Source organism: Ciconia boyciana, chromosome 30, assembly GCF_034638445.1.
Source record: "Ciconia boyciana chromosome 30, ASM3463844v1, whole genome shotgun sequence".
Lineage (NCBI taxonomy): Eukaryota > Metazoa > Chordata > Aves > Ciconiiformes > Ciconiidae > Ciconia > Ciconia boyciana.
Genome location: NC_132963.1, coordinates 740,489 through 763,722, shown reverse-complemented (window position 1 = coordinate 763,722; position 23,234 = coordinate 740,489). Strand labels below are relative to the sequence as shown.

The following is a 23,234-nucleotide window of genomic DNA, read 5'->3' as shown; positions in this document are numbered from 1 at the left end:
TCCACATGGACACCATCTCCAAAGTTTGGAGGAATTTCCCACCTTCGAGGAGGGAAGAAATCCCAGAGAGAGAAAGCAAAACCATGAGGTGGATTTGGTGGAGTTTGTGCAACTCAACGCATTGGTTGTCCTTTTTCACCTGGTCCAGCAGAGCAAAATATGCATTTTAGGATGTTATTAATTGCATTATTTTGGACATGTGTCCTTAAAATGAAGTGGCAACCCACCTCATCAAAGGTTGAGTCCCAAAACCAGCTGCATTGACCAAGTGGGACAACCAACCTCATCAAAGATGGAAGCCCCAAACCTGTTGCATCATCTAGATGGGACAACCCACCCCACTGAACGAGTCCCCAAACCTGTTGCATCACCTAGATGGGACAACCCACCTCATCAAAGATGGAAGCCCCAAACCTGTTGCATCACCTAGATGGGACAACCCACCTCACCGAATGAGTCCCCAGACCTGTTGCATCACCTAGATGGGACAACCCACCTCACCGAATGAGTCCCCAAACCTGTTGCATCACCTAGATGGGACAACCCACCTCACCGAATGAGTCCCCAAACCTGTTGCATCACCTAGATGGGACAACCCACCTCACCGAATGAGTCCCCAAACCTGTTGCATCATCTAGATGGGACAACCCACCTCACCGAATGAGTCCCCAAACCTGTTGCATCATCTAGATGGGACAACCCACCTCACCGAATGAGTCCCCAGACCTGTTGCATCACCTAGATGGGACAACCCACCTCACCGAATGAGTCCCCAAACCTGTTGCATCATCTAGATGGGACAACCTACCTCACTGAAGATTGAGACCCCAAGTTAGTTGCATCTACTCAATGGGACAACCCAATTCATCGAAGATTGAGGCTACAAACCAGTTGCATCTTCTAGTTGGGACAACCCACCTCATTGAAGATTGAGTCCCCAAACCAGTTGCATCATCCAGATGGGACAACCCACCCCACAATCCTTCCTCAACCTGATTCCCACCAGAAAACACCAATGCCAAGCCTTGATCGTCAACCTCACCTTGAAATACCGTCCCTGGTGCATGCAGCCACACTGCTCCAGGGACACGCAGGCTTCTCCATCGAAGAGGTACCCATCGTCGCACTGGCAGCCCTCGAAGCATGTCCAGCTGCACGGGGCCGGCACGGAGAGGCTGGCGCAGGTGAAGTCGCAGGTACGGGTGCAGAGCTCATAGTGGCTGTGGGGTGGGCAGGAGAGGGCTGGAAAAAAAAAGGGAGAAATATCATTATTGTCCCCCAAAAATCATGACCATTTTTCCTGGACCCAATGGGGCATCCCCATGGTTAACCAATGGTCTTGGGCATCTCTGATGGGTCCAAGAGATGCTAAACCAACCGAATCCTGCTTTTCATATCCAAGTTAAAGCATATCGCTAATCAACTCGAGGCAAAGTAGAAGGACGCCCGTTTCGAACTCATTTGACACAAATATTCATGTTTTGGAGGTGGTGAGCTGGAATTTCTTTCTTCCAGAGTGTTCTTGGTGGGAAATTGGTGATTGAAGCCCGAAAATGAGGGGTTTGGGGAGGTTTAAAAATAATTTTGGGGCTATTTGATAGATTTGAGGGGGAGTTAAGCAAAAGGCAGCCTTGCATGATATTACACAGGCCATTCGTATGTCTTCTTGATCCGGACAGCGAAGGCACACTTGCCTCGAAAGCAGGAAAAAAAGGCCATGATTGCAAAATTGGAGGGTTTTGCTGGGGGAAAATGTGGCTTTGGGGGAAAATATGGCTTTGGAGGAAAACAGTAGTTGAAGTGGCTCCACGGAGATATTCTGGAGCACTTACGGCAAAAAGCGGTTGTTCTCCACCCGCTGATCTGGGCCCCGGCGGCTTGGCAAGCGGCGGCGTAGGCTTGGAGGCTGTGGCACAGGACATTACGGGCGCCATCGGCAGCACAGACATCATGGAGGCAGTGGTTGAAATACTCCACCGGGCTCACCCGTGAGTGACACGGCCCAAAAGGTCCCGCCGGGTCCCGGATGAGCCCGCAGGAGTCACTGGTGCCGTAGGGAGCAGTGGCAGTGGCATCGCACGTGGGGCAGACCTTGCCGTTGCAGCCATCGGTGCACGTTCCATCCTCCATTGGCACCTTCCAGGAGGTGACAAATTCCTCGGTGCTCTGCGCCAGGGACCCGCCGGGCAGCTGGAAGTCGTCACCGGGGTTCCCGTTGTAGTTGCCACCCAATCCGCACACACGGCCCTGGTAGACGTCGGGGATGGTGACGAGGAGGTAGGTGGCCACGTTGTAGAGGAGCTGGAGGCCGGCGGCGGTCTGGAGAACGAGGTTGTTCCCTTCTTGGCCAATCCGTAGCTTCTTGTCCTTCGTCACCAGCGGCAGCGTGTAGCGCTCCCCGTCCACCTGCGATGTGCACGTAGGATGGGGAGGGGTTTGCACGCACGTGTGCATCAGGGGATTTTACACATGTGCACTCACCGTCGGATTTCTTCCTGCACGAGTGCACCAACAGCTTTCGCGTGTGCCGGAGCGTTTTGCACGCACTCGTGCAGCAGGGGCTTTTGCACACACGTGTGCACCAGGGGATTTGGTACGCACACATGCACCAGGGGATACTGCACACACGTGTGCACCGAGGGATGGGGACATCCAGACTTCCCGATGGGGGGATTTTGCATGCAGGTGTGCACCAAAGGATTTTGCACACACGTGTGCACCGAGGGATGGGGACATCCCAACTTCTGGATCATGCATACATGCACGCACCAGGGGATTTTGCATGCACGCATGCACCAAAAGATCTTGCACACACGCGTGCACCGAGGGACAGAGACATCCTGACTCACCGGTGGAAGGATTTTTGCATGCGCCAGGAGATTTGCATGCGCGTGTGCACAGGGGGGGGTTGCACAGATGTACGCACTGAGGTATTTTGCATGCGTGTGTGCACCGAGGCACGGGACCCTCCTGACTTACCATCGCCTCCCACTTCCGTCCCCTCTCCATGCTGACTGTGTACCCGTGGATGGAGATGATCACCTTCTTCATCAGGGCCACGTTGCCCCGACCACCCACGTCATGCTCCAGCAGCACTGAGAAGTTTGCCAGCCGCGGCTCCGGCTTGCAGAGCCGTGCCAGGACGTAGGTGCAGGAGCCCAGGAGGTCGAAGGCTCGCCCATCGAACGTCACGTAGTGTGGATCGCCTGACACCACCAGCCGCCCGTAGCCGGCGGGGTAGCACCCCAGCACCCCATCCTCTACTCGACACTCCTCATGGGCGCTGCAGAAGACCTCCTCGCACTCCACCACCCCTTTGGCTTTGCAACGGCATCTCTCCCGGCACGAGGCGTAGAAATCCTCACCCTTCTTGTAGTAGCGGCCCAGGTGCTCGCAGCCGCACTCGCCCGCCGGCACGCACTCGTCACCGCTGAGGACGAAACCCTCGTCGCAGAAGCAGCCTTCAGTGCACAGCACCGATGCGCAGCCCTCGGGGACAGCTCGGCCCCGACACGTGGCCGGGCAGCTGCTCCCGCAGAGCTCGTAGTGTGAATGACGGGGACAGGAGGGACCTGCAAGAAGCAGAGGAGAAAACGTGAAGCCCCGCTTGGATTTGCAGCCGAAAGCATCAGGGTGAGTATTTCCCTCACTGCACCAAAGCGTGGGGGGCAAAGGCAAGCAAGTCTTCGGTGGTGGAGCATCAATATCGCTCTGGAGGGGAAACGGGATTTATTTTGCATTCCCCTTCCTTGCATTAATGAAATACGTGGAGGGCGACGGGGATTTATTTGGCATTCTCCTTCCTTGCATGAAGGAGGAACGTGGAGGCAATACGGATTTATTTTGCTCTGTTGCATGAAGGAAGAACAAATTTTGCTTCGGAAACGAGTTGGGGGGAATTTTCCTGCATCCATATTTGCATCTCAACTCATCGTTTGGCCTTGGGGCCGTGGAGAGAGAGAATAAAATAATTTTTCTGGAAGGAATAGTTGGAAATGGGGCAGAGAAATCCTATTTTTTCATCAGCCTAAAGCCTCGGGTGCAAATCTTCTGTGGTTGAGCATCAGTATCGCTCTGGAGAGCAATGGGGACTGATTTTGTGTTCCCGTTCCTTGCATCAAGGAAGAATCTGGAAGGCAACGGGGATTTATTTTGCACCGTTGCATGAAGGAAGGAATGAATTTTGCTTTGGAAGAGAGTTGGAGGGAATTTCCCCACATCCATATTTGCATCTCAGCTCATCATTTGGCCTCGGGGCTGTGGAGGGAGAGGATAAAGTAATTGCGTTTCAAGGAGATGTTGGAAACGGGGCAAATCAACCCAATTTTGGAGGTGTTTGTTTTTCCATTGGCTCTAAGCAAAGCCAAGAGTGGGTGGTTGGGCTCAAAACCTTATTTTTATGGCCAAGTGGCGAGGGGGAATCCCCTTCTGGCCCCGCTCACCACAGAAGGACGGCGTCCTCCACTGCTCCACGCTGATACCGTGGCTCTGGCACTCCGTCACGTAGGCGGCGATGGCTTTGCACAAGGTGTCCCGGTGGCCTTTGTAGTGGCAGGCGTCAAAAGCGCAATCCTCGAGGAAGGGCGTGGGGTTGACGGCGTGGTGGCAAGCCCGGAAGGGTCCCCCAGCTCTGGCGATCACCCCGCAATAGCCGTCACCGCGATAGGCCCGTTTCTGCTCCTCGTTGCACACCGGGCAATCCCCCACGCAACCGGCTGAGCAGCCGGGCACGTCTCCCACCTTCCAGCTATCGGCCAGCTGGATTTCATCCGCGGCCCGTTTGCCGTCACGAGTGATGAAGTCATCGTCGGCGTTGCGGTTGGCGTTGCCGCAGAGGCCGCAGACGGCGCCGGCATAGGCGTCGGGGAGGATGACGCGAGCGTAGCTGTACCAGTCGAAGCTCACCCGCAAGCCGAAGGGGGTGCGGACGAAGCCGTGGACGCCGCTGTGGTAGAGCTCGAACTGGCCCTTCTGGGTGAACGGGAGCTCCACGAAGGCACCGTTGACCTGGGGAAGGTGGTGGGGAGGGTCAGTGGTGGCAAACACCTCATGCAACCCCCTTGAGATCGGGGGGGTTTTTGCAAAACCTTTTGCACGGGGAGGATTTCTGGGCAAACTCGAATCAGTCAGGTTTGGGGTGGTTTTGGTAAACACTTTGCACGAGGCAAATTTCCGGAAAAGAACGCGAAACGCTTGAGATTTGGGTGTTCCTGCAAAAACCTTTCACATGAGGGGGATTTCCAGGCGCGAGGTTCTATATTAAGTGGAAAATATTATTGTGCCGAGAGAAAAATAAAGGAAAAGTTGTAGCTAACCCTTTTGTGCAACATTTTGGCTAAAACAAGGCGGGAATTGAACCTTTCCCAAATTAATTGAGTCAGTGTGCAGCTGTCAGGGAGAAAGGAAATATAAACTCAGAAAGCCGCGTGGGAGCAAAAAAAGGAAGCCGAAGACGTCAAGCAAAGTGGATGCTTTTGAATGTGGAAGTATTTTTGCTATTATTCATGGATATTTTTCACTCGCTTAGTTTGCCAGAGTGAAAATGAGCTGTTTCCAGCACGCCATAAGCAAGTTCTAGGGTTTGTTTTTGTTTTTTTTTAATATGAACTTCTTTGAGTGTTTAAAAATAAGGTGTTTAAATCCAAACTAGCTGCTCAGGGCTCCCTCTGGAGACGGCAGACAGAAATTGATGCTTCCACAGAGGCGTGCATGAGGAATAAAAAGGGTGATTTGGGGGGGGAAAACATAGCAAATAAGCAGTTTAGATGCAGGTTGCACGAGGTCCTTGGTGGACACCTACCTTGACCTTGCGCGGATGCTCCTGGCTCATGCTGATGACGTTGCCGTAGACCTCCAACGTGACGGTTTTGGTGAAGGACACGGCTTTGCTGCCCCGGTTGTTGTTCTCCACCTTGACGGTGAAGGGGACCAGTTTGGGGTCCTGGGTGCAGAGGGCTGCGAACTGGTAGATGCAAGTCCCTTGGAAGTCATATCTCAACCCGTCGAAGGTGGTGTAGTGAGGATCGCCCGTCCCGATGCAGGTAAAGTACTTGTTCGCCTGGCAGCTGGGGACGCCGTTGACCGTGACGCATTTCTCATGGGCCTTGCACCCAGCCTTCTTACAAACCATCTTGCCCCCCGCCTCGCATCGGCACCGGCTCTGGCAGCTCCTGTCCTCCCAAAACTCCTCCTGGACCTTGTAGGAGCGACCATTGTGGAAACAACTGCAGGTCTCCACTGGGACGCATGTGTCATTGTGGAGGACGAAGCCCTCGTTGCACTGGCAACTCGCCATGCACGGTGCGCTGCAGGACGCGGGGGCTTTGGGGTCGGCGCAGGTGGCAGGGCACGCTGTCCCACAGGCCTCGAAGTGGCTGTTTTTGGGGCATCTCTGAGCTGTGGGGATGATATTTGAGAAGAAGTTCTCAAAAAAAAAAGGCAACGCAAGGGATGAGCTAAACACTTTCCTTAGAGGGACGTCGGGCTCCTACGCTGGAGATGTTGGCTTAGCTGATGCCTGCAAGTGATTCAGAGTCCATGAGACACCCTGTGGGGATGGCCCTCAAAAAACCCCTTTACATCATTCTGGGTGTTATGGACATCTGAAGTCAGATAAAGTGGATTTTGGGGTGGTTTGGCATGAAAAGAGCAACACAGCCCTTCCCTGATGCTGGAGATGTTGACTGAGTTGATGCCTACAAGCATCAGCTTGGTGGGCTGGGCAGCAACTCTCAGGTACCCCACAGCCAGATCCCCGTGTGGATCTCCTTCTTTCTCCCCAAAATGCTTGGGGACCCCCCCATCTGAGCTCACCACAGCCTGCCGTGTCCTGCAGCAGCTCCCGGTCTCCACAATCATCCTGGCAGGAGGGATCTCGCCAGCTCTCGGCCCAATCCTCCACACTGGAAGCCTGAGTGCCATTGGAAAGTATCGTCTCGTCCTCCGTGTCCTCGTTGAAGTTGCCGCAGATTCCACAGGTGGCCCCAAAATAGCTGCTGGGCACGGCCACCATTATGGCCCAGTCTTCATCATAGGTCACCTGCAGCCCAAAATCGGTTTGCAGGATGGTCCGGCCCTCATTTTGGGAGATCTGGATCTTCCCCGCTTCCAGGGTGGCTGGTAGGCTGGTGAGTTTGTTGTTGACCTTGGGGGAATGGAGAAGAGGAAAGATTAAATCTCATCAAATGGTGGCTTTGCTAAGAGTTCACAACCCCCAAAAAAGCATATAGATACAATCAGAAAGAGCAATTTCTTTCAGGAAGAAGCAATGAGCGGCATAAACCGGCAATTTTGCTCCACGTCCTGTAGATACGCCACAGGCTTTAGTGGGAAAAGATCAAACCCCAAATGTGTCATGGGAGAACCATCTCCTTCACCTTCTGAGCTTGAAATCTCATTTATGTTAAGACCACTGAACTGTACGGCTGGGAGAAATCACATCTAACCTTGTAAAATAGATTTACGTCTCACCTAGACTCCCTTTTTGTGGTAGATCTCTATGGTTGGTGGACCACGTGGCTAAAGCCAACCTCACGGTAGAGTTTCATCCTTAAAATTGCCTTTTTCTTGATACTAACCAAAAAGTGAGCATGGTTTCATTGGAGACATCTCTGAGGACATTTCGAGTCAGGTACAAAACACCCCCTCCTTTGCCATGTCTTAATTTGTAATGCAAAATTTCCCAATATTCTGCGTTTTCGGTGGTTCTCCTCATTTTTTAATTTCAGCCTCTCCCGCCACAATGTTTTACCCTCTTCCACTTGGCGCAAAAGGCTTTGTCCAGAATAACGCTGCCACGGCCTGGAAAAACCCACCTGGATTTTGTCTCCCTCTCCTTTGCGGATGGAGATGTTGTAAGCGTAGACGTAGACGTTGGTCAACCACTCCTTAAAATTGCCTTCGCTCTTCTTCTCCTCCACGACGAAAGGCACCAGGGTGGGATCGTTGCCGCAATACTTGGCAACGGTGTAGGCGCAGCCGCCCCGGATGTCCACGGTCATCCCGTCAAAGGTGTGGTATTGCAGGGACTGCGACCCCATGCAGGTGCCCATGTAGTCGTGCACGCACGTGGCCTCCCCCTTCTCCATCTTGCATGTCTCCTTCGCGCGGCATTTCATGAGCCGGCAGGGATCTGGAAGAAATCACACCCGGTTATTTGTGGGGATGACTTTGCTGCCAGATGTGGCCTCGGGGACAGTGCAAGCACCACTGTCACCATCGGTGGTCAACCAGCACCTCCAGATCTCGACTATATTAACGCAGGGATTTATCCCAGGTGGGTTTAGCCACCTTAAGCTTAGACTTGAACATCTGGGTTGATCGCTTGAGGCTCCTTTCATTGATTGCTTAATTACAGATTATTTATTTATCGATTATTTATAGATAAAAATTTATCCCAGGTGGGTTTAGCCACCTTAAGCTTAGACTTGAATATCTGGGTTGATCGCTTGAGGCTCCTTTCATAGATTGTTTAATTACAGATTATTTCTTTGTAGATTATTTACAGATGATATATTTATAGAAGAAATATCCCCTCCAAAGCCATGTTGGATGAATTACCCCCTTTTAGACCTGCCTATCCTTGTGCTACAAGAGAAAAGCTGAGTTTCATCTCAAAACAGGTAATTTTAGATACTTTTCTAGATGTGAGCTCAGTGTTTAACAGCTGTGGGGATGGAAAGGGGACACCCGGCTCGGAGGACTAAATTTTGACTCCTAAAAATGTGTGGCTTTGCCTTGCATTGCAACCACGCTTTTGAGAGGGGGCAGGAGGGAAGCAAAAAGGGGGTGAAGGGAGCTGGAGGTGGCCACGGGGCACTCACCACTGTCGCAAACGGCCGCCGACCCGTAGGCTTTTTGCTCCCGGATCCCCACGCTGAGCAACCCGAAGGGGGACGTCTTGTGCTCCACCGTATGGATGGCAAATTGACTGCCCAAACTCTGCCCGGCCCAGGAATAATCGGTGCCCGGGACGGGCTTCCACGCGACGTTTCTCAACGGCATTTTGTTGAGCGTCATTCCAGACGTCTCCGAGGTCTTGGCTATCAGCAGGGCGTAATTATCGTAACCGTCCAGGGCAAAGATGTTATAGGAGTGACAGTAGCTGGAGACATCTGGGATGGTCATAAAAAACGGATCATAAGAGATGGCATCTTTATTACCTCCGTCGGCAAAAAAAATGACCTGGATGCCAGCGTTGGCAGAGAGGTACAAGGTATTTAAGGCTTGGAGACCATAGAGCGTTGACCGGCTGGGCCGTAGCTCCCGAACGGTCTTGGTCACCCCATGTTGAGACTCCACGCGCGTCGGCTGGGAGGTGGAGACGTAGATGATATCAGACTGAGTCTCGAAAGGCAACGGTGGCACGATGAAGGTGGTGCCCCAGCTGGAAACGGGCTGGAGCTGCTCCACCAAATGGTCGCAGTGGGCAAACCTGGCCAAGCAAGTATGGCCGGTGAAGACGGCCACGGGTTTCTGCGCCACGATCCTTGTGCCAGACATATCAGATGGGCTTTGGAGCTGGGCTGCTTGGAAGGGCTCCAGTCGGATGGGGAGCACTGAGCCCCGGGGGTAAGACTGGCCTTGGTAGGTCACCATGGCTTTGAGGTGCACGTCAACCATGGTGGGCTCATCCCAGGCGGCCACCACGAACTCGCCGTAGCGGTCAGTGCCCACGTTGGGCGTCACAACGTGGTACTCGGTGCCCCAACTGTGCACTGGGTATACCACGGCTGAGTCAACCGAGGTACGTTTCTCGTTGACCATCACCAAGGAGATGACGTTGTTGGCCCTCACCACCACGGTGTTGTCGAAGATTTTGCTCCCCACCATCTCTGCTTGGGGCGGGATCTTCACCAGGATGGTTTGGCCTGTGGTTGCCTGCACCGTCATCCTCAAGCCTGGCTTCTTCATGGAGATGGTTACGGACGTGAAGGGCAAATAACCTGTGATGAGCAGCTTGAAGTCGCTGTTGAGGGTCTGCTGCAAACCGTTCTGCATGAAGGCCACCGCAAAGTCTTCTCCCAGGTGATGCGGAGCAGACGCAGCGACGTTGAGCAAGTAAAAGACACCTAGAAAAGCCCGAGGAAGAGGAGAATTTGCCGTCAGTGCCTTCATCATCCATAAGGTCAGATTTGGCAACCCTAGCTGGGGACCAAAACTCACGTTGGGCTCGAGGTGGCACCTGATTTAATGTTGGTGGCTAAGGAATAGCGATTTGATGGACTCTTGATTTGATGGGATATTGTTTTTGAGAAAAAACAGCTTGAATTAAGATTGATTTGATGGATTATTGATATGACGGATTATTGATTGGATGGATTATTGATATGATGGATTATTGATTGGATGGATTATCGATTGGATGGATTATTGATTGGATGGGCTATTGATTTGACGGACTTTTGAGGTGATGGACTTTTGATTTGACGGACTTTTGATTTGACGGACTTTTGATTTGACGGGTTATCAAGTTGGAGAAATAAGGTCTTTCGATTTGAACGAATATTGAATCGAAGAAATTGTTTGGAAGGAATATCGATTGAGAGGACGAGCAATTCGAAGAAATAGCAATTAATTCCCTGGGCAAAAAATGAGCTTTTTGGGTGGGTTTCGTGCCGGATGGAGGAATTTGAAAGGAGCAATTGGGCTCTTTAAGGTGTCCCCTTTCACTTCCAAAAGTCCACGGGGGTGGAAATGTGGACAGCCACGCTCAGAGATGACGCTGAAGGACCATGGCCGCCGCTGGGTTGCAACCAGGGGGAAAATTGCCCTATTTTTCAACGAATCCCCCCAAAACATGTCTTGGGTGGGGTCTTTGCCTCTTAGTTTCCCCTCTATGTGTCACGGGGTGGGGGAATTTTCTCTCTTCTCAATCATTGCACGGGACGGGAGTGCGAAATGTGGCCTCTTGGACTGGAAAAATCTTATTTTGAGGCGATTCACGTTTTGGGGGGGAAATTTTACAGGTTCTGATGCATTTCTCCACCCTGTTTGAACTCACCCCATAACACGATGGTCCAGACCCGCAGCGCCACATCGGCTTTTCCCCAGCCCGGGCTGCCATCCATGGTGCTTTGGCTGCAGAAGGTAAGAAAATGATCAAATTCTCTGATTTTTCTCTTTTTTTTTTTTTTAAATTGCACTCGCATTTGCCCGTGGCCCAAAAGTCTGGGGTTTATTGTGCTTGCACATGTCAAAAAGTTCAACATTTATTGCACTCACACTCACACGCATCCCCCAAAATCGGTGATTTTTACCCTTGCACTCATCCACAAAATAAGTTTTATTGCCTTCGCCCCAAAAATCTATTTTTTGTACTCACACATGCCCCAAAAATCTATTTTTTGCACTCACACATGCCCCCAAAATCTGTTTTTTTCACTCATACTCGTCCCAAAAGTCACTATTTCATGGCACGTACACCTTTCCCAAAAATCTACATTTTATTGCACTCGCACCTGACCCCCAAATCTGCTTTTTTTTTGGCGTTTACATGTGCCCTCCCGCATCCAAGGACACCCTCCCCGGCCCTTCGCATCTCTGTGGAAACAGACCCAGGACGATGCGTTTGGGCCCCCCCGAATTTTTACAAAATTCACGCTCTCCTCTGAGCATATTTGCTTTTTTCCCCTCCCCCCCCTTTTTTTCCCCTCTTCCCCCCCTTTTTTTCCCCTTCCGCCCCCTTTTTTCCCCTTCCCCCCCCCTTTTTTCCCCCTCTTCCCCCCTTTTCCCCTCTTCCCCTTTTTCCTTTCTTTCCCCCTTTTTTCCCTTTTCCTTTTTACCCTTTCCTCTCTTTTCCTTTTTCCTCCTTTCCCCCCTTTTTTCCATTTCCCTTTTCCCCTTTTTTCTTTTTTCCCTCTTTCCCTTGTTTATTTTGCCCCATTTTCCCCTTTTCCCCCCCAAATCCCCTTTTTTTAATCCTTTTCCCCCTTTTTCCTTTTCCCCTTCTTTCTTTTTCCCTCTTTCCCTTGTTTATTTTGCCCCATTTTCCCCTTTTCTCCCTTTTCCCCCCAAATCCCCTCTTTTAATCCTTCCCCCCCTTTTTCCTTTTCCCTTTCTTCCCTTTTTTTCCCTTTCCTCCCCTTTTTTTTCCCTTTTCTCCCCTTTTCCCCCTCTTTTCCCTCCCCAAATCCCCTCAGAAATGATCGAATTCAGCTGCTACTGGGAACAAACCCAGGGCTGGGGGGGGATATTTGAGGAATTTCCAGACGTACTTTCACGCTTTGGGCTCTTTGCTCCAAAAAAAAATGTGATTTATTTATATATATTTAACCTTACCTGACTTTGGTTTTTATCCGGCCCCAAAAAGCTCCGGTTTGTCCTCAAATCCTTGATGCAAATGCCGAGAGCGACCTCGGGGCAGCTGGCTCCTGTTCTCCCTTTATTATTTTTTGCAGAAAGAGGAGGGGGGGAAAAATGACAAATACAGACGGCCTCAGGGGACCGACCCACCCAGCGCTTTGACATCATTTTTGGCGAGGAAAAAAGGTGAAAACGGGGAGGAAAATATTGTTTTGCTTAAAGCCAGGCCGGGGGTTGAGGCAAATGGCAAAAAATTTCTAAATTACTAAATGGGGATTTTTAAAATATTTTTTTCTTTGCTGCTGAGGTTGAAATTGCCCCAAAATTACAAGTGGGGGCACAAATTGGGTGGTTTGGGGGTGGGGTTATTTTGTAGAAATGCGGTGGGTTAATGGGGTGAAAAATGTAAAAAAAGGGGAAAAGGAAGAGGGGGGCTGGAGGGAGGAGGTTTTCCCCCAAAAAAATCCCTTTTTGGGATGACGAATAGGGGCTGTGGGGGCGGTTGGGCGAAGTTGTGTGTTGTGTGTGTTGGGTCACGTCGGAGCGCGTTGTGGGTGCAGCATTTTGGGGGTGTTTGTGCCAAGTTGTGTGTTGTGTGTGTGTTGTGTGTGTTGTGTCACGTCGGAGCGTGTTGTGGGTGCAGCATTTTGGGAGGGTTTGTGCCTAATTGTGTGTTGTGTGTGTGCTCTGTGTGTGTTGTGTGTTGTGTCATGGTGGATCATGTTGTGGGTGCAACATTTTGGGGGTCTTTGTGCCAAGTTGTGTGTTGTGTGTGCTCTGTGTGTGTTGTGTGTGTTGTGTCATGTCAGAGCGTGTTGTGGGTGCAATGTTTTGGGGGGGGGTTTGTGCCAAGTTGTGTGTTGTGGGTGTTGTGTGTTGTGTCACGTCGGAGCGTGTTGTGGGTGCAGCATTTTGGGGGTGTTTGTGCCAAGTTGTGTGTTGTGTGTGTGTTGTGTGTGTGTTGTGTCACGGTGGATCATGTTGCGGGTGCAAATTTTTGGGGGGGTTTGTGCCAAGTTGTGTGTTGTGTGTGTGTTGTGTGTGTGTTGTGTGTGTTGTGTCATGGTGGATCATGTTGCGGGTGCAAATTTTTGGGGGTCTTTGTGCCAAGTTGTGTGTTGTGGGTGTTGTGTGTGTGTTGTGTGTTGTGTCATGTCAGAGCGTGTTGTGGGTGCAATGTTTTGGGGGTGTTTGTGCCAAGTTGTGTGTTGTGGGTGTTGTGTGTTGTGTCATGTCAGAGTGTGTTGTGGGTGCAGCATTTTGGGGGTGTTTGTGCCAAGTTGTGTGTTGTGGGTGTGCTGTGTGTGTGTTGTGGGTGTTGTGTCATGTCAGAGCGTGTTGTGGGTGCAAAGTTTTGGAGGAGTTTGTGCCTAATTTAGTGTTGTGTGTGTGTTGTGTGTGTTGTGTGTGTGTTGTGTGTGTTGTGTCACATCAGAGCGTGTTGTGGGTGCAGCATTTTGGGGGTGTTTGTGCCAAGTTGTGTGTTGTGTGTGTGTTGTGTGTGTGTTGTGTGTGTTGTGTCATGTCAGAGCGTGTTGTGGGTGCAAAGTTTTGGGGGTGTTTGTGCCAAGTTGTGTGTTGTGTGTGTGCTGTGTGTGTGTTGTGTGTTGTGTCATGTTGGATCATGTTGCAGGTGCAAATTTTTGGGGGGGTTTGTGCCAAGTTGTGTGTTGTGTGTGTGTTGTGGGTGTTGTGTGTGTGTTGTGTGTGTTGTGTCATGTCAGAGCGTGTTGTGGGTGCAATGTTTTGGGGGGGGTTGTGCCAAATTGTGTGTTGTGGGTGTTGTGTGTTGTGTCACGTCAGAGCGTGTTGTGGGTGCAGCATTTTGGGGGTGTTTGTGCCGAGTTGTGTGTTGTGTGTTGTGTGTTGTGTGTTGTGTGTCTGACGTCAGTGTGCGCTGTGGGCGCGACCGTTTTGTGCCAGGTCACGCGTGCTGTGTGTTTCGGGCACGCACCTCATGCGTGTTGTGTGTTTGTGCACGGTTGTGTGCGTTGTGCGCACACGTGGGGTGTGTGCACGCGTGTGTGTGTGTTGTGGTTGGTGTGCACAGGCCGCGTGCGGCTGTGCTGTGTGTTGTGCGCGTTAGTGTGTTGTGCGCACACCTTGTGTGTTGCGTGTTGCCTCTTGCGTGTTGTCCTGTGGTGCGTGTAGCGTGTTGTGTGTTGTGCGCACGTGTGCACACCTAGCGTGTGTGGAGTGTGGTGTTGCGTCGCACGCACGTGTTGTGTGTTGTGCACCCGTGTGCATACCTAGTGTGTGTTGACGTGTTGTGTTGCACGCGTGTTGTGTTGCACGTGTGTGTTGTGTTGCATGCACGTTGTGTGTTGTGCACACGTGTGCACACCTCGTGTGTATTGACATGTTGTGTTGCACGCACGTGTTGTGTGTTGTGTGTTGTGTGTTGTGCACACGTGTGCACGCCTCGTCTGTGTTGACTGTTGCGTTGCACGCGTGTTGTGTGTTGTGCACACCTAGTGTGTATTGACACGTTGTGTTGCACACGTGGGTTGTGTGTTGTGCACATGTGCACACCTCGTGTGTGAGTGTTGTGTTGCACGCACGTGTTGTGTGTTGTGCACATGTGTGCACACCTAGCGTGTGTTGACTGTTGTGTTGCACGTGTGTTGCGTGTTGTGTGTTGCGTGTTGACTCGTGTTGCACATGTGTGTTTTCTGTTGTGTGTTGTTCACACGTGTGCACACCTAGTGTGTGTTGACGTGTTGTGTTGCACGCATGTTGTGTGTTGTTCACACGTGTGCAAACCTAGTCTGGTTTTGTGTTGCACGCACGTGTTGTGTGTTGTGCACATGTGTGCACACCTAGCGTGTTGACGTGTTGTGTTGCACACGTGTGTTGTGTTGCATGCGTGTTGTGTGTTGCGCACGTGTGCACACCTACTGCGTGTTGCCTCGTTTTGCACACGTGTGTCGTGTGTTGCACGCGTGTGTAGTGTGTCATGCACACCTACTTCCTGTTGATGTGGTGTGTTGCACACGTGTGTTGTGTGTTGCACGCGTGTTGTGTGTTGCACGTGTTGTGCACACCTCCTGTGTGTTGTGTTGCGCACGTGTGTTGTGTGTTGACGTGTTGACGTGTTGCGCACGTGTGTTGTGTTGCACGTGTGTGTTGTGTTGCACGCGTGTTGTGTGTTGCACGCATGTGTTGTGTGTTGCATGTGTTGTGCACACCTCGTGTGTGTTGACGTCTTGTGTTGCGCACATGTGTTGTGTGTTGCACGCGTGTTGTGTGTTGCACGCGTGTGTTGTGTGCTGCACGTGTTGTGCACACCTCCTGTGTGTTGACGTGTTGTGTTGTGCACGTGTGTTGTGTTTCACGCGTGTGTTGTGTGTTGCACGCGTGTTGTGTGTTGCACGTGTTGTGCACACCTCGTGTGTGTTGACGTGTTGCGCACGTGTGTTGTGTGTTGACGTGTTGTGTGTTGCGCACGTGTGTTGTGTTGCACGTGTGTGTTGTGTTGCACGCGTGTTGTGTGTTGCACGCATGTGTTGTGTGTTGCGTGTGTTGTGCACACCTCCTGTGTGTTGACGTCTTGTGTTGCACACGTGTGTTGTGTTGCGCACCTCGTGTGCACACCTCGTGTGTATCGACGCATTGTGTTGCACACACGTGTGTTACGCACGTGTGTTGTGTGTTGCACGCGTGTGTTGTGTGTTGCGCGTGTTGTGCACACCTCGTGTGTGTTGACGTCTTGTGTTGTGCACGTGTGTTGTGTTGCACGCGTGTGTTGTGTGTTGCACGCGTGTTGTGTGTTGCACGCGTGTTGTGTGTTGCACGCGTGTGTTGTGTGTTGCACGCGTGTTGTATGTTGCACGTGTTGCGCACACCTCGTGTGTGTTGACGTGTTGTGTTGTGCACGCGTGTTGTGTGTTGCACGCGTGTGTTGTGTGCTGCACGTGTTGTGCACACCTCGTGTGTGTTGACGTGTTGTGTTGCGCACGCGTGTTGTGTTGCGCACTCGTGTTGTGTGTTGCACGCGTGTTGTATGTTGCACGCGTGTTGTGTGTTGCACGTGTTGTGCACACCTCCTGTGTGTTGACGTGTTGTGTTGCACGCGTGTTGTGTGTTGCACGCGTGTTGTGTGTTGCACACGTGTTGTGTGTTGCACGCGTGTTGTGTGTTGCACGTGTTGTGCACACCTCCTGTGTGTTGACGTGTTGCGCACATGTGTTGTGTTGTGCACGCGTGTTGTGTTGTGTACGCGTGTTGTGTGTTGCACGTGTTGTGCACACCTCGTGTGTGTTGACGTGTTGTGTTGCACACGTGTGTTGTGTTGTGCACGTGTGTTGTGTGTTGCACGCGTGTTGTGTGTTGCACGCCTGTTGTATGTTGCACGCGTGTGCTGTGTGCTGCACGTCGCGTGCTGCGCCCGTTTCCGCCTGCAACCCCCCTCGCTCCCTATGGACAAAATTTCCTCTTTGGGGAGAAAAATTCCTTTTTCGGGAAAAAAAATTCCCCCTTTGTGCCGTTTTCGGTGAGGTTTTTTCCCCTAAATTTTGGTTTTTTCCCCTAAATTTTGTTTTTTTCCCCTAAATTTTGGGGTTTTCCCCTAAATTTTGTTTTTTTTCCCCTAAATTTTGGGGTTTTCCCCTAAATTTTGGGTTTTTCCCCTAAATTTTGGGGTTTTCCCCTAAATTTTGGGTTTTTCCCCTAAATTCCTCTCTTGGGCTCTTGGCCCAGCCCAGACCTCACGTCCCTGTCGGAAAATGCCCGTAAACGGGGAAAAAAATCCGGGATTATCACCAATAAAATGAGGCCAGAGCATTTGGAAACCATTTTTTGGCGTTTTGGGTTCATTCGGGGTTTTTTTTTCCGCCAGAGCTGCTGCTCCGAGCGCCCAAATTTGGAGCTTTTTGGGTTTTTTTCCAACTCCATGTGAATTATTATTATTTTTTTTTGCAGGCAGGGAGCGCTTCGGAGCATCAATTTTCTCTCCGATGCTCCCAGAGGGCAAAAAAATCTCAAATTTCTGCAAAAGAAAGGGGGGGAAAAAAAAGGTAAATGCGTGACGTGGAGGACAAAAAATGCCAAATTCTTGCACAGAGTGCGAAAAAATCAGGCATGAGGGCAAAAAAAAAAAAATGCACATAGAGGGCAAAAAATGATAAATTTGTGCTTACAGAGGGCAAAAATTTATAAATTTGTGCTTACAGAAGGCAAAAAATGATAAATTTATGCTTACAGAGGGCAAAAAATGATAAATTTGTGGTTATAGAGGGCAAAAAATGTTAAATTTATGCTTATAGAGGGCAAAAATTGATAAATTTGTGCTTACAGAGGGCAAAAAATTATAAATTTATGCTTACAGAAGGCAAAAAATGATAAATTTATGCTTACAGAGGGGAAAAAATGATAAATTTGTGGTTATAGAGGGAAAAAAATGATAAATTTATGCTTACAGAGGGCAAAAAATGATAAATTTGTGGTTATAGAGGGCAAAAATTGATAAATTTGTGCTTACAGAGGGCAAAAAATGATAAATTTGTGCTTATAGAGGGAAAAAAAAGATAAATTTATGCTTACAGAGGGGGAAAAAATGATAAATTTGTGCTTATAGAGGGCAAAAATTGATAAATTTATGCTTACAGAGGGCTAAAAATGATAAATTTGTGGTTATAGAGGGCAAAAAATTATAAATTTATGCTTATAGAGGGCAAAAAATGATAAATTTGTGGTTATAGAGGGCAAAAAATGATAAATTTATGCTTACAGAGGGCAAAAAATGATAAATTTATGCACACAGGGCAAAAAAATTATAAATTTGTGCATATTGTGGAAAAAAAATCAGGAATTCCTACACACAGAGGGTGAAAAATCATAATTTTATGCAAATGGGACAAAAACCTCATAAGCGTTTGCACGTAGAATGCAACAAATTCAAATTCATGGACACGGATTAAAAAAAATTAATAAATTTGCACAGAGAGGGGGCAAAAAATCATAAATTCTTGCACACAGAGGGAAAAAAAATCATAAATTTGGGCACACGGAGGGCAAAACCCCATAAATTTGTGCACAGAGAAGGCAAAACTTTATGAATTTGTACAGATAGAGGGAAAAAAATCATAAATTCACACACACAGAGGGGCAAAAATATTCATAAATATATGCACGGGGGGGGGGGATTAATCCACAAAGGGCAATAAATCATAAATTTAGACATGAAAAAAATCATAAATGCACGCACAGAGGCATAAAAAAAGCATAAATTTGTGCCCGTAGAGTGCAAAAAATCACAAATTCCTGAACACGCTGGCAAAAATATTGTAAATTTATGCCCACGGAGGGCAAAAAATCCTAAATGCATGCGTGGTGTATGAAAAAAATCATAATTTTACGGATACAGAGGGCAATAAATTTTAAATTTGCGTATAGCGACACAAGCCCCCGTATATTTGCGCAGGCAGAGGGCCAAAATTTGTAAATTTGTGCACACAGAGTGCAAAAATTCCACAAATTAATGCACAAAGAGGCCAAAAAAAATTGAATTTGGGCACGACTGGTCCAAAAAGCGCCCGGCCGCCCGTGAGAAATGAAGAGGACACGGGAGCCGCCACGTCTCAGCTGCAATTTTATTGCTCTGGTTGTGCGACCCTGTCCTACGCGCGTGACGGGGGGACGACGGGGACGGGGACGACGGGGACGGGGACGACGGGGACGACGGGGACGACGGGGACGACGGGGACGACGGGGACGGTTCCTCTGCCCCAGATGCCGTGATTTATCTGCGGGAGGAAACCCAGAACTCAAGAGGAGGAAACGGTTCGCCAAGTAATTCTCAATTTTCCCTTTTTTCTAGGTTTCCACCCCAAAAAACTCAACTTACAACCAGCAGTTGTTGCTGTCGGCGACCTTGGGCACCTCGGTGGGGACCCCCGTCACCTTAAACTCATCCACTTGGAAGACCCAACGCCCCGGGACGTTGACGTTGGAGGTCTTGGTGATGTTGATGATGGCTTCGGTCTGGGAGCCGGGGATGTTGTAGAAGTTGGTTTCATCTCCGCTGTTGAAGCCGGCCTGGAAACGGGGACAAAATGGAGGATTTTGGAGGGATTAATGGAGCGGGACAACCTCCTGCTGGTGGTGGTGGCGTCCCCAAAACACGTTATGGGCCAACCTCCAAGCTTCGGTGAACCTGGTGTTGTCCCCCAAAAACGTTATGGGTCAACCACCTACCTTCGACGTTGTCACCAAAAAATGTTGTGGGCCAACCTCCAACCTTCGACATTGTCACCAAAAAACGTTGTGGGCCAACCTCCAACCTTTGTCACCGTTGTCCCCAGAAGATGGTATGGGACGACCTCCTACCGTGAGTGAACCTGGTGTTTTCCCCCAAAAAACGTTGTGGGCCAAGCTCCAACCTTCGTCACCGTTGTCCCCAGAAGATGGTATGGGACGACCTCTACCTACCGTGAGTGAACCTGGTGTTTTCCCCCCAAAATATTGTGGGCCACCATCCTACCATTGGCATTGTTGTCCCCCTAGAATGGTACAGGCCAACTTCCAGTCTTGGATGAACTTGGTGTTGTCCCCAAAAAACATGACGGGCCAACTTAGCTTCAGCATTGTCTTCTACCAAAAAAAATTACGTACGTGGGCTGGGGTGCCTCCGAGACCTGTTTCGGGGTCACCACCACTGGCCTCCCCCGTAGTCCACTGGATATCCCAATAGTTGAGGATGATGAAGGACGTCTTGGTGTCGGTGGTCAGGGTGGCTTGGAAGGTGTTGCCCTGCAAAAAGGAAGGGGGAGATGACACCAGGAGTGGTGGGATGAGCAGATATGGATGGGATTTAGCCCTGAGGGCTGCACCCAGGTGTAGACTCCTTGCCCTGAGCTGTGGGAGGAAGCCATCTTGGTCAGGAATGGCCCATCCAGGCTGGTTTCTTGGTGTCTACCTTCAGATGAGTACTTTGGGTGCTCTACCACGATGTCTTTCTCTGCACGAGGTGGCCAGAAGAACAGTGCAGTGGAAAAGCTGGCTTTCAACACAGAAAAAAACCCGTAAATTAATTGGGGAGTAAAAGTTTGGATGTGACACCTGCACCGTCAGCACCTAGGGATAGTTGAGGAGCTCCAGGAGGTTTTGTGTTCCCATGCAGGGCTGGCAGGTAGGACAGAGGGACCGGAGGACCTCACGTCATGTCACCAAATGTCATTTGCCTACACGTCACCAAGTGTCATGAAGGCAAATGAATGGGTGGTAAAGAGCAATGGATGGGTCATGGAGGCCAATGAATGGGTCGTGAAGGCCATGAATGGAACGTGAAGGCCATGAATGGAACGTGAAGGCCAACGAAGAGGTCACGAAGGCCAACGAATAGGTTGTAAGGCCAACAAACGGGTCATGGGACCAACAAATGGGTTGCAGAGGCCCACGAGTGGGTCACGAAGGCCAACGAATAGGTTGTAAGGCCAACAAACGGGTCATGGGACCAACAAATGGGTTGCAGAGGCCCACGAGTGGGTCACGGAGGCCAACAAATAAGGTGTAAGGCCAACAAACGGGTCATGAGACCAACAAATGGGTTGCAGAGGCCCACGAGTGGGTCACGAAGGCCAACGAATGGAATGTAAGGCCAACAAAAGGGTTGCAGGCCCGATGAATGGGTCGTGAGGACAACAAGCGGGTCATGAGAGCCAATGAGCGGCTCGTAAGGCCAACACATGCGTTGCGAGAGCGAATGAATGGGTTGTGAAGACCAACAAGTTGAGGACCTGCAGCAGAGCTCTGGTTTTGGCTCGTCTCCATCCTCAGTCATCAAATCGAGGACGGATTTGAGGCCACGATTCATTTTGCTCTCCAAAACCGCATTTGCCTGTGGCCACGTGCTTGTGTCTGCACCGAGTCAGGGTGGGATAAATTAATTTTCACGTGTGTGACCTTCTCTGGCCTTCAAGTCATGACTGTGGACCTTACCTTATTGCTGGTAGAGCCGTAGTAGGCCACGTGGTCCCAAGTGGCCACGAAAGCCCATGTGGCGGTGAAGGGGATCTTGGGAAAGTATTCGTTGATGTTCTTGGTGATGCGTGTCAGCAGCGTCGGGTCAGTGGTCTCTCGGTAGTAGATATCCCCTCCCCGCACGTTGTCCACGTCCCCCCAGTACGGGGCCACGAAGGGGCGTCCGTCAGCCAGCGGGAAGGGGTCGGGGGTGTACTGGTTGACGCGGGTGTCAAAGGAAATCACACCGTTGTTGTTCACCTGCGAAAGACACCAGGTCAACCCCGATGTGGCGGCAACCTCTGTTGGAGCCCCGTCACACGTGGTCAACACCTTGACTTGGTTGTGGTACCCTGGAGATGGACACAGCACCCAGATGTGGTCTTACCGCTGACTTCTGCATCTCTACAACCGTACTGGAGGTGTTTAGGTCACTACTGCATCTACGGCTCCATCAAAAAGAGGGTGGGGGTGGAATATAACAGCCCTAAACTTGGCCACGGACCTCCCAACCACTGCTCCAGAAAGGGTGTAGGTCTTCTCCCAAGACCCACCAACCATACGAGGATGCTTTGATGCACCAGAAAAAAAAAATTGTATTAAGGCAACTAGGATAATCCCACAAACAGGTAGATTGGGGGGGGTGGGGGTGGGGGGGAAGTGACAAAATGGACTGGAAAAGGGAGCAAAAAAAAAAGAGGGGAAATCGGAAAATGGAGAGACACGCGAGGAAGACATGGAATTTTGGCTCACGTACGTAAAGCTTTTGGTACTCTTTGCTGTAGAAGGTGAAGGGCACGCCAAGGGAGAGCTTCTTTGATGACCCGTCATCAAGTTTGGGGTTCTTATGGTCATGCTGGTCCGGACCGTAGGGGTAGAGCAGGGATGCTGCAGGAAAGCAGAGGTTGAGGTATTGGGGGACCCTCCCCAAACCCTCCCAACCTCGTGCATTTTGGGGGTGCAGCCCACCAGCTTTGGGATTCCTGATTTTAGATGAGGTCTGTGCTCCAGGTTACTTAAAAATGGGGTTGACTCCTCTTGGGGTGAAACCGGGACTGAAGGGAATTGTCCCATGGGGTATACGCAGATTTGAGGACAAACAGTGCGAAAATAGAACATCTGATTTCCGTTTGTCCACAACGTAGCCGGGAGGAAGCTCTGGTCCCTTCCCGCTTCCCAAACTAAAGCAGAAACAACCCTGTTTTGGGTGGAAATACCATCTTTTAATGCCAAGACCCCACAACCCCAATATCTACCTTTTTCTCGCGCCGCCTGGACGTTCATCACAGCTCCTGGAGAAGAGACGGGGGGAAATATTAACCCGGGAACAACCATCACCCCCGACTTTTCCATCTAGCAGCATCCTCAGGAGAAAACTGGTGTCTTTTTTAACCTACCTAACATCAGGAGCAGGAAAGCGAAGGAGGGCTTCATCCCAGCTCTTGCAAAACTATCAAAATTCTGTAAAAATTATTAAAAAAAAACAACAAACACCCAACCAACTGACGAAGCAGCCCAACGATGCTCTGGAGGTGGAAGGTTTCTCCTTAAAATACCAGCCAGGCTCTTTTCATGGTATTTATGCCCCATGGTGTGGTGGGGATGAATGATTTGGACCGTTTTTTAAAGAATTGCACGACTAGGAAAGTTTTTATTGCTGACGGAGAGGTGAGAAAATTCAGAGTTCCCCCGAGTGTATTTTAACCCTTTACTGGTCCCATTTTGCCCCAACCTGGGGACTGAACCCAGGGGAATCCCCCCCGCCCCGGCCCCGGAGCAAAGTTAGGCATAAATTAAAGGAGTTTTGGTGAAAAAAACCCCACCTAGTTGTTTTCCTGGCTGGAAAAAAGGAGAAACTGAGGCAGGATGGAGGCTGCACGATGTGAGCGGGGTGATTTGATGGGCACCCACGTGTGTAGTTTGCAAAACAAACTCCGGATCCGGAGCAGCGCAATCCTTTGCACCGAATCGGG

At 50.4% G+C, this 23,234-nt stretch overlaps 1 protein-coding gene across 1 annotated transcript; it reads right to left on the bottom strand.

The window, feature by feature from the left end:
* Positions 1-19,042: 19,042 nt before the first annotated feature.
* Positions 19,043-22,695, bottom strand: LOC140644971 (alpha-tectorin-like). Its single transcript, XM_072848160.1, has 7 exons — positions 22,659-22,695; positions 22,518-22,553; positions 22,019-22,149; positions 21,241-21,522; positions 19,915-20,052; positions 19,148-19,338; positions 19,043-19,046 (listed from the first exon to the last, which is right to left on the bottom strand). Exons 1-7 carry the CDS (start codon positions 22,693-22,695, stop codon positions 19,043-19,045), a joined length of 819 nt encoding a protein of 272 aa, XP_072704261.1.
* Between the last annotated feature and the right edge of the window lie 539 nt (positions 22,696-23,234).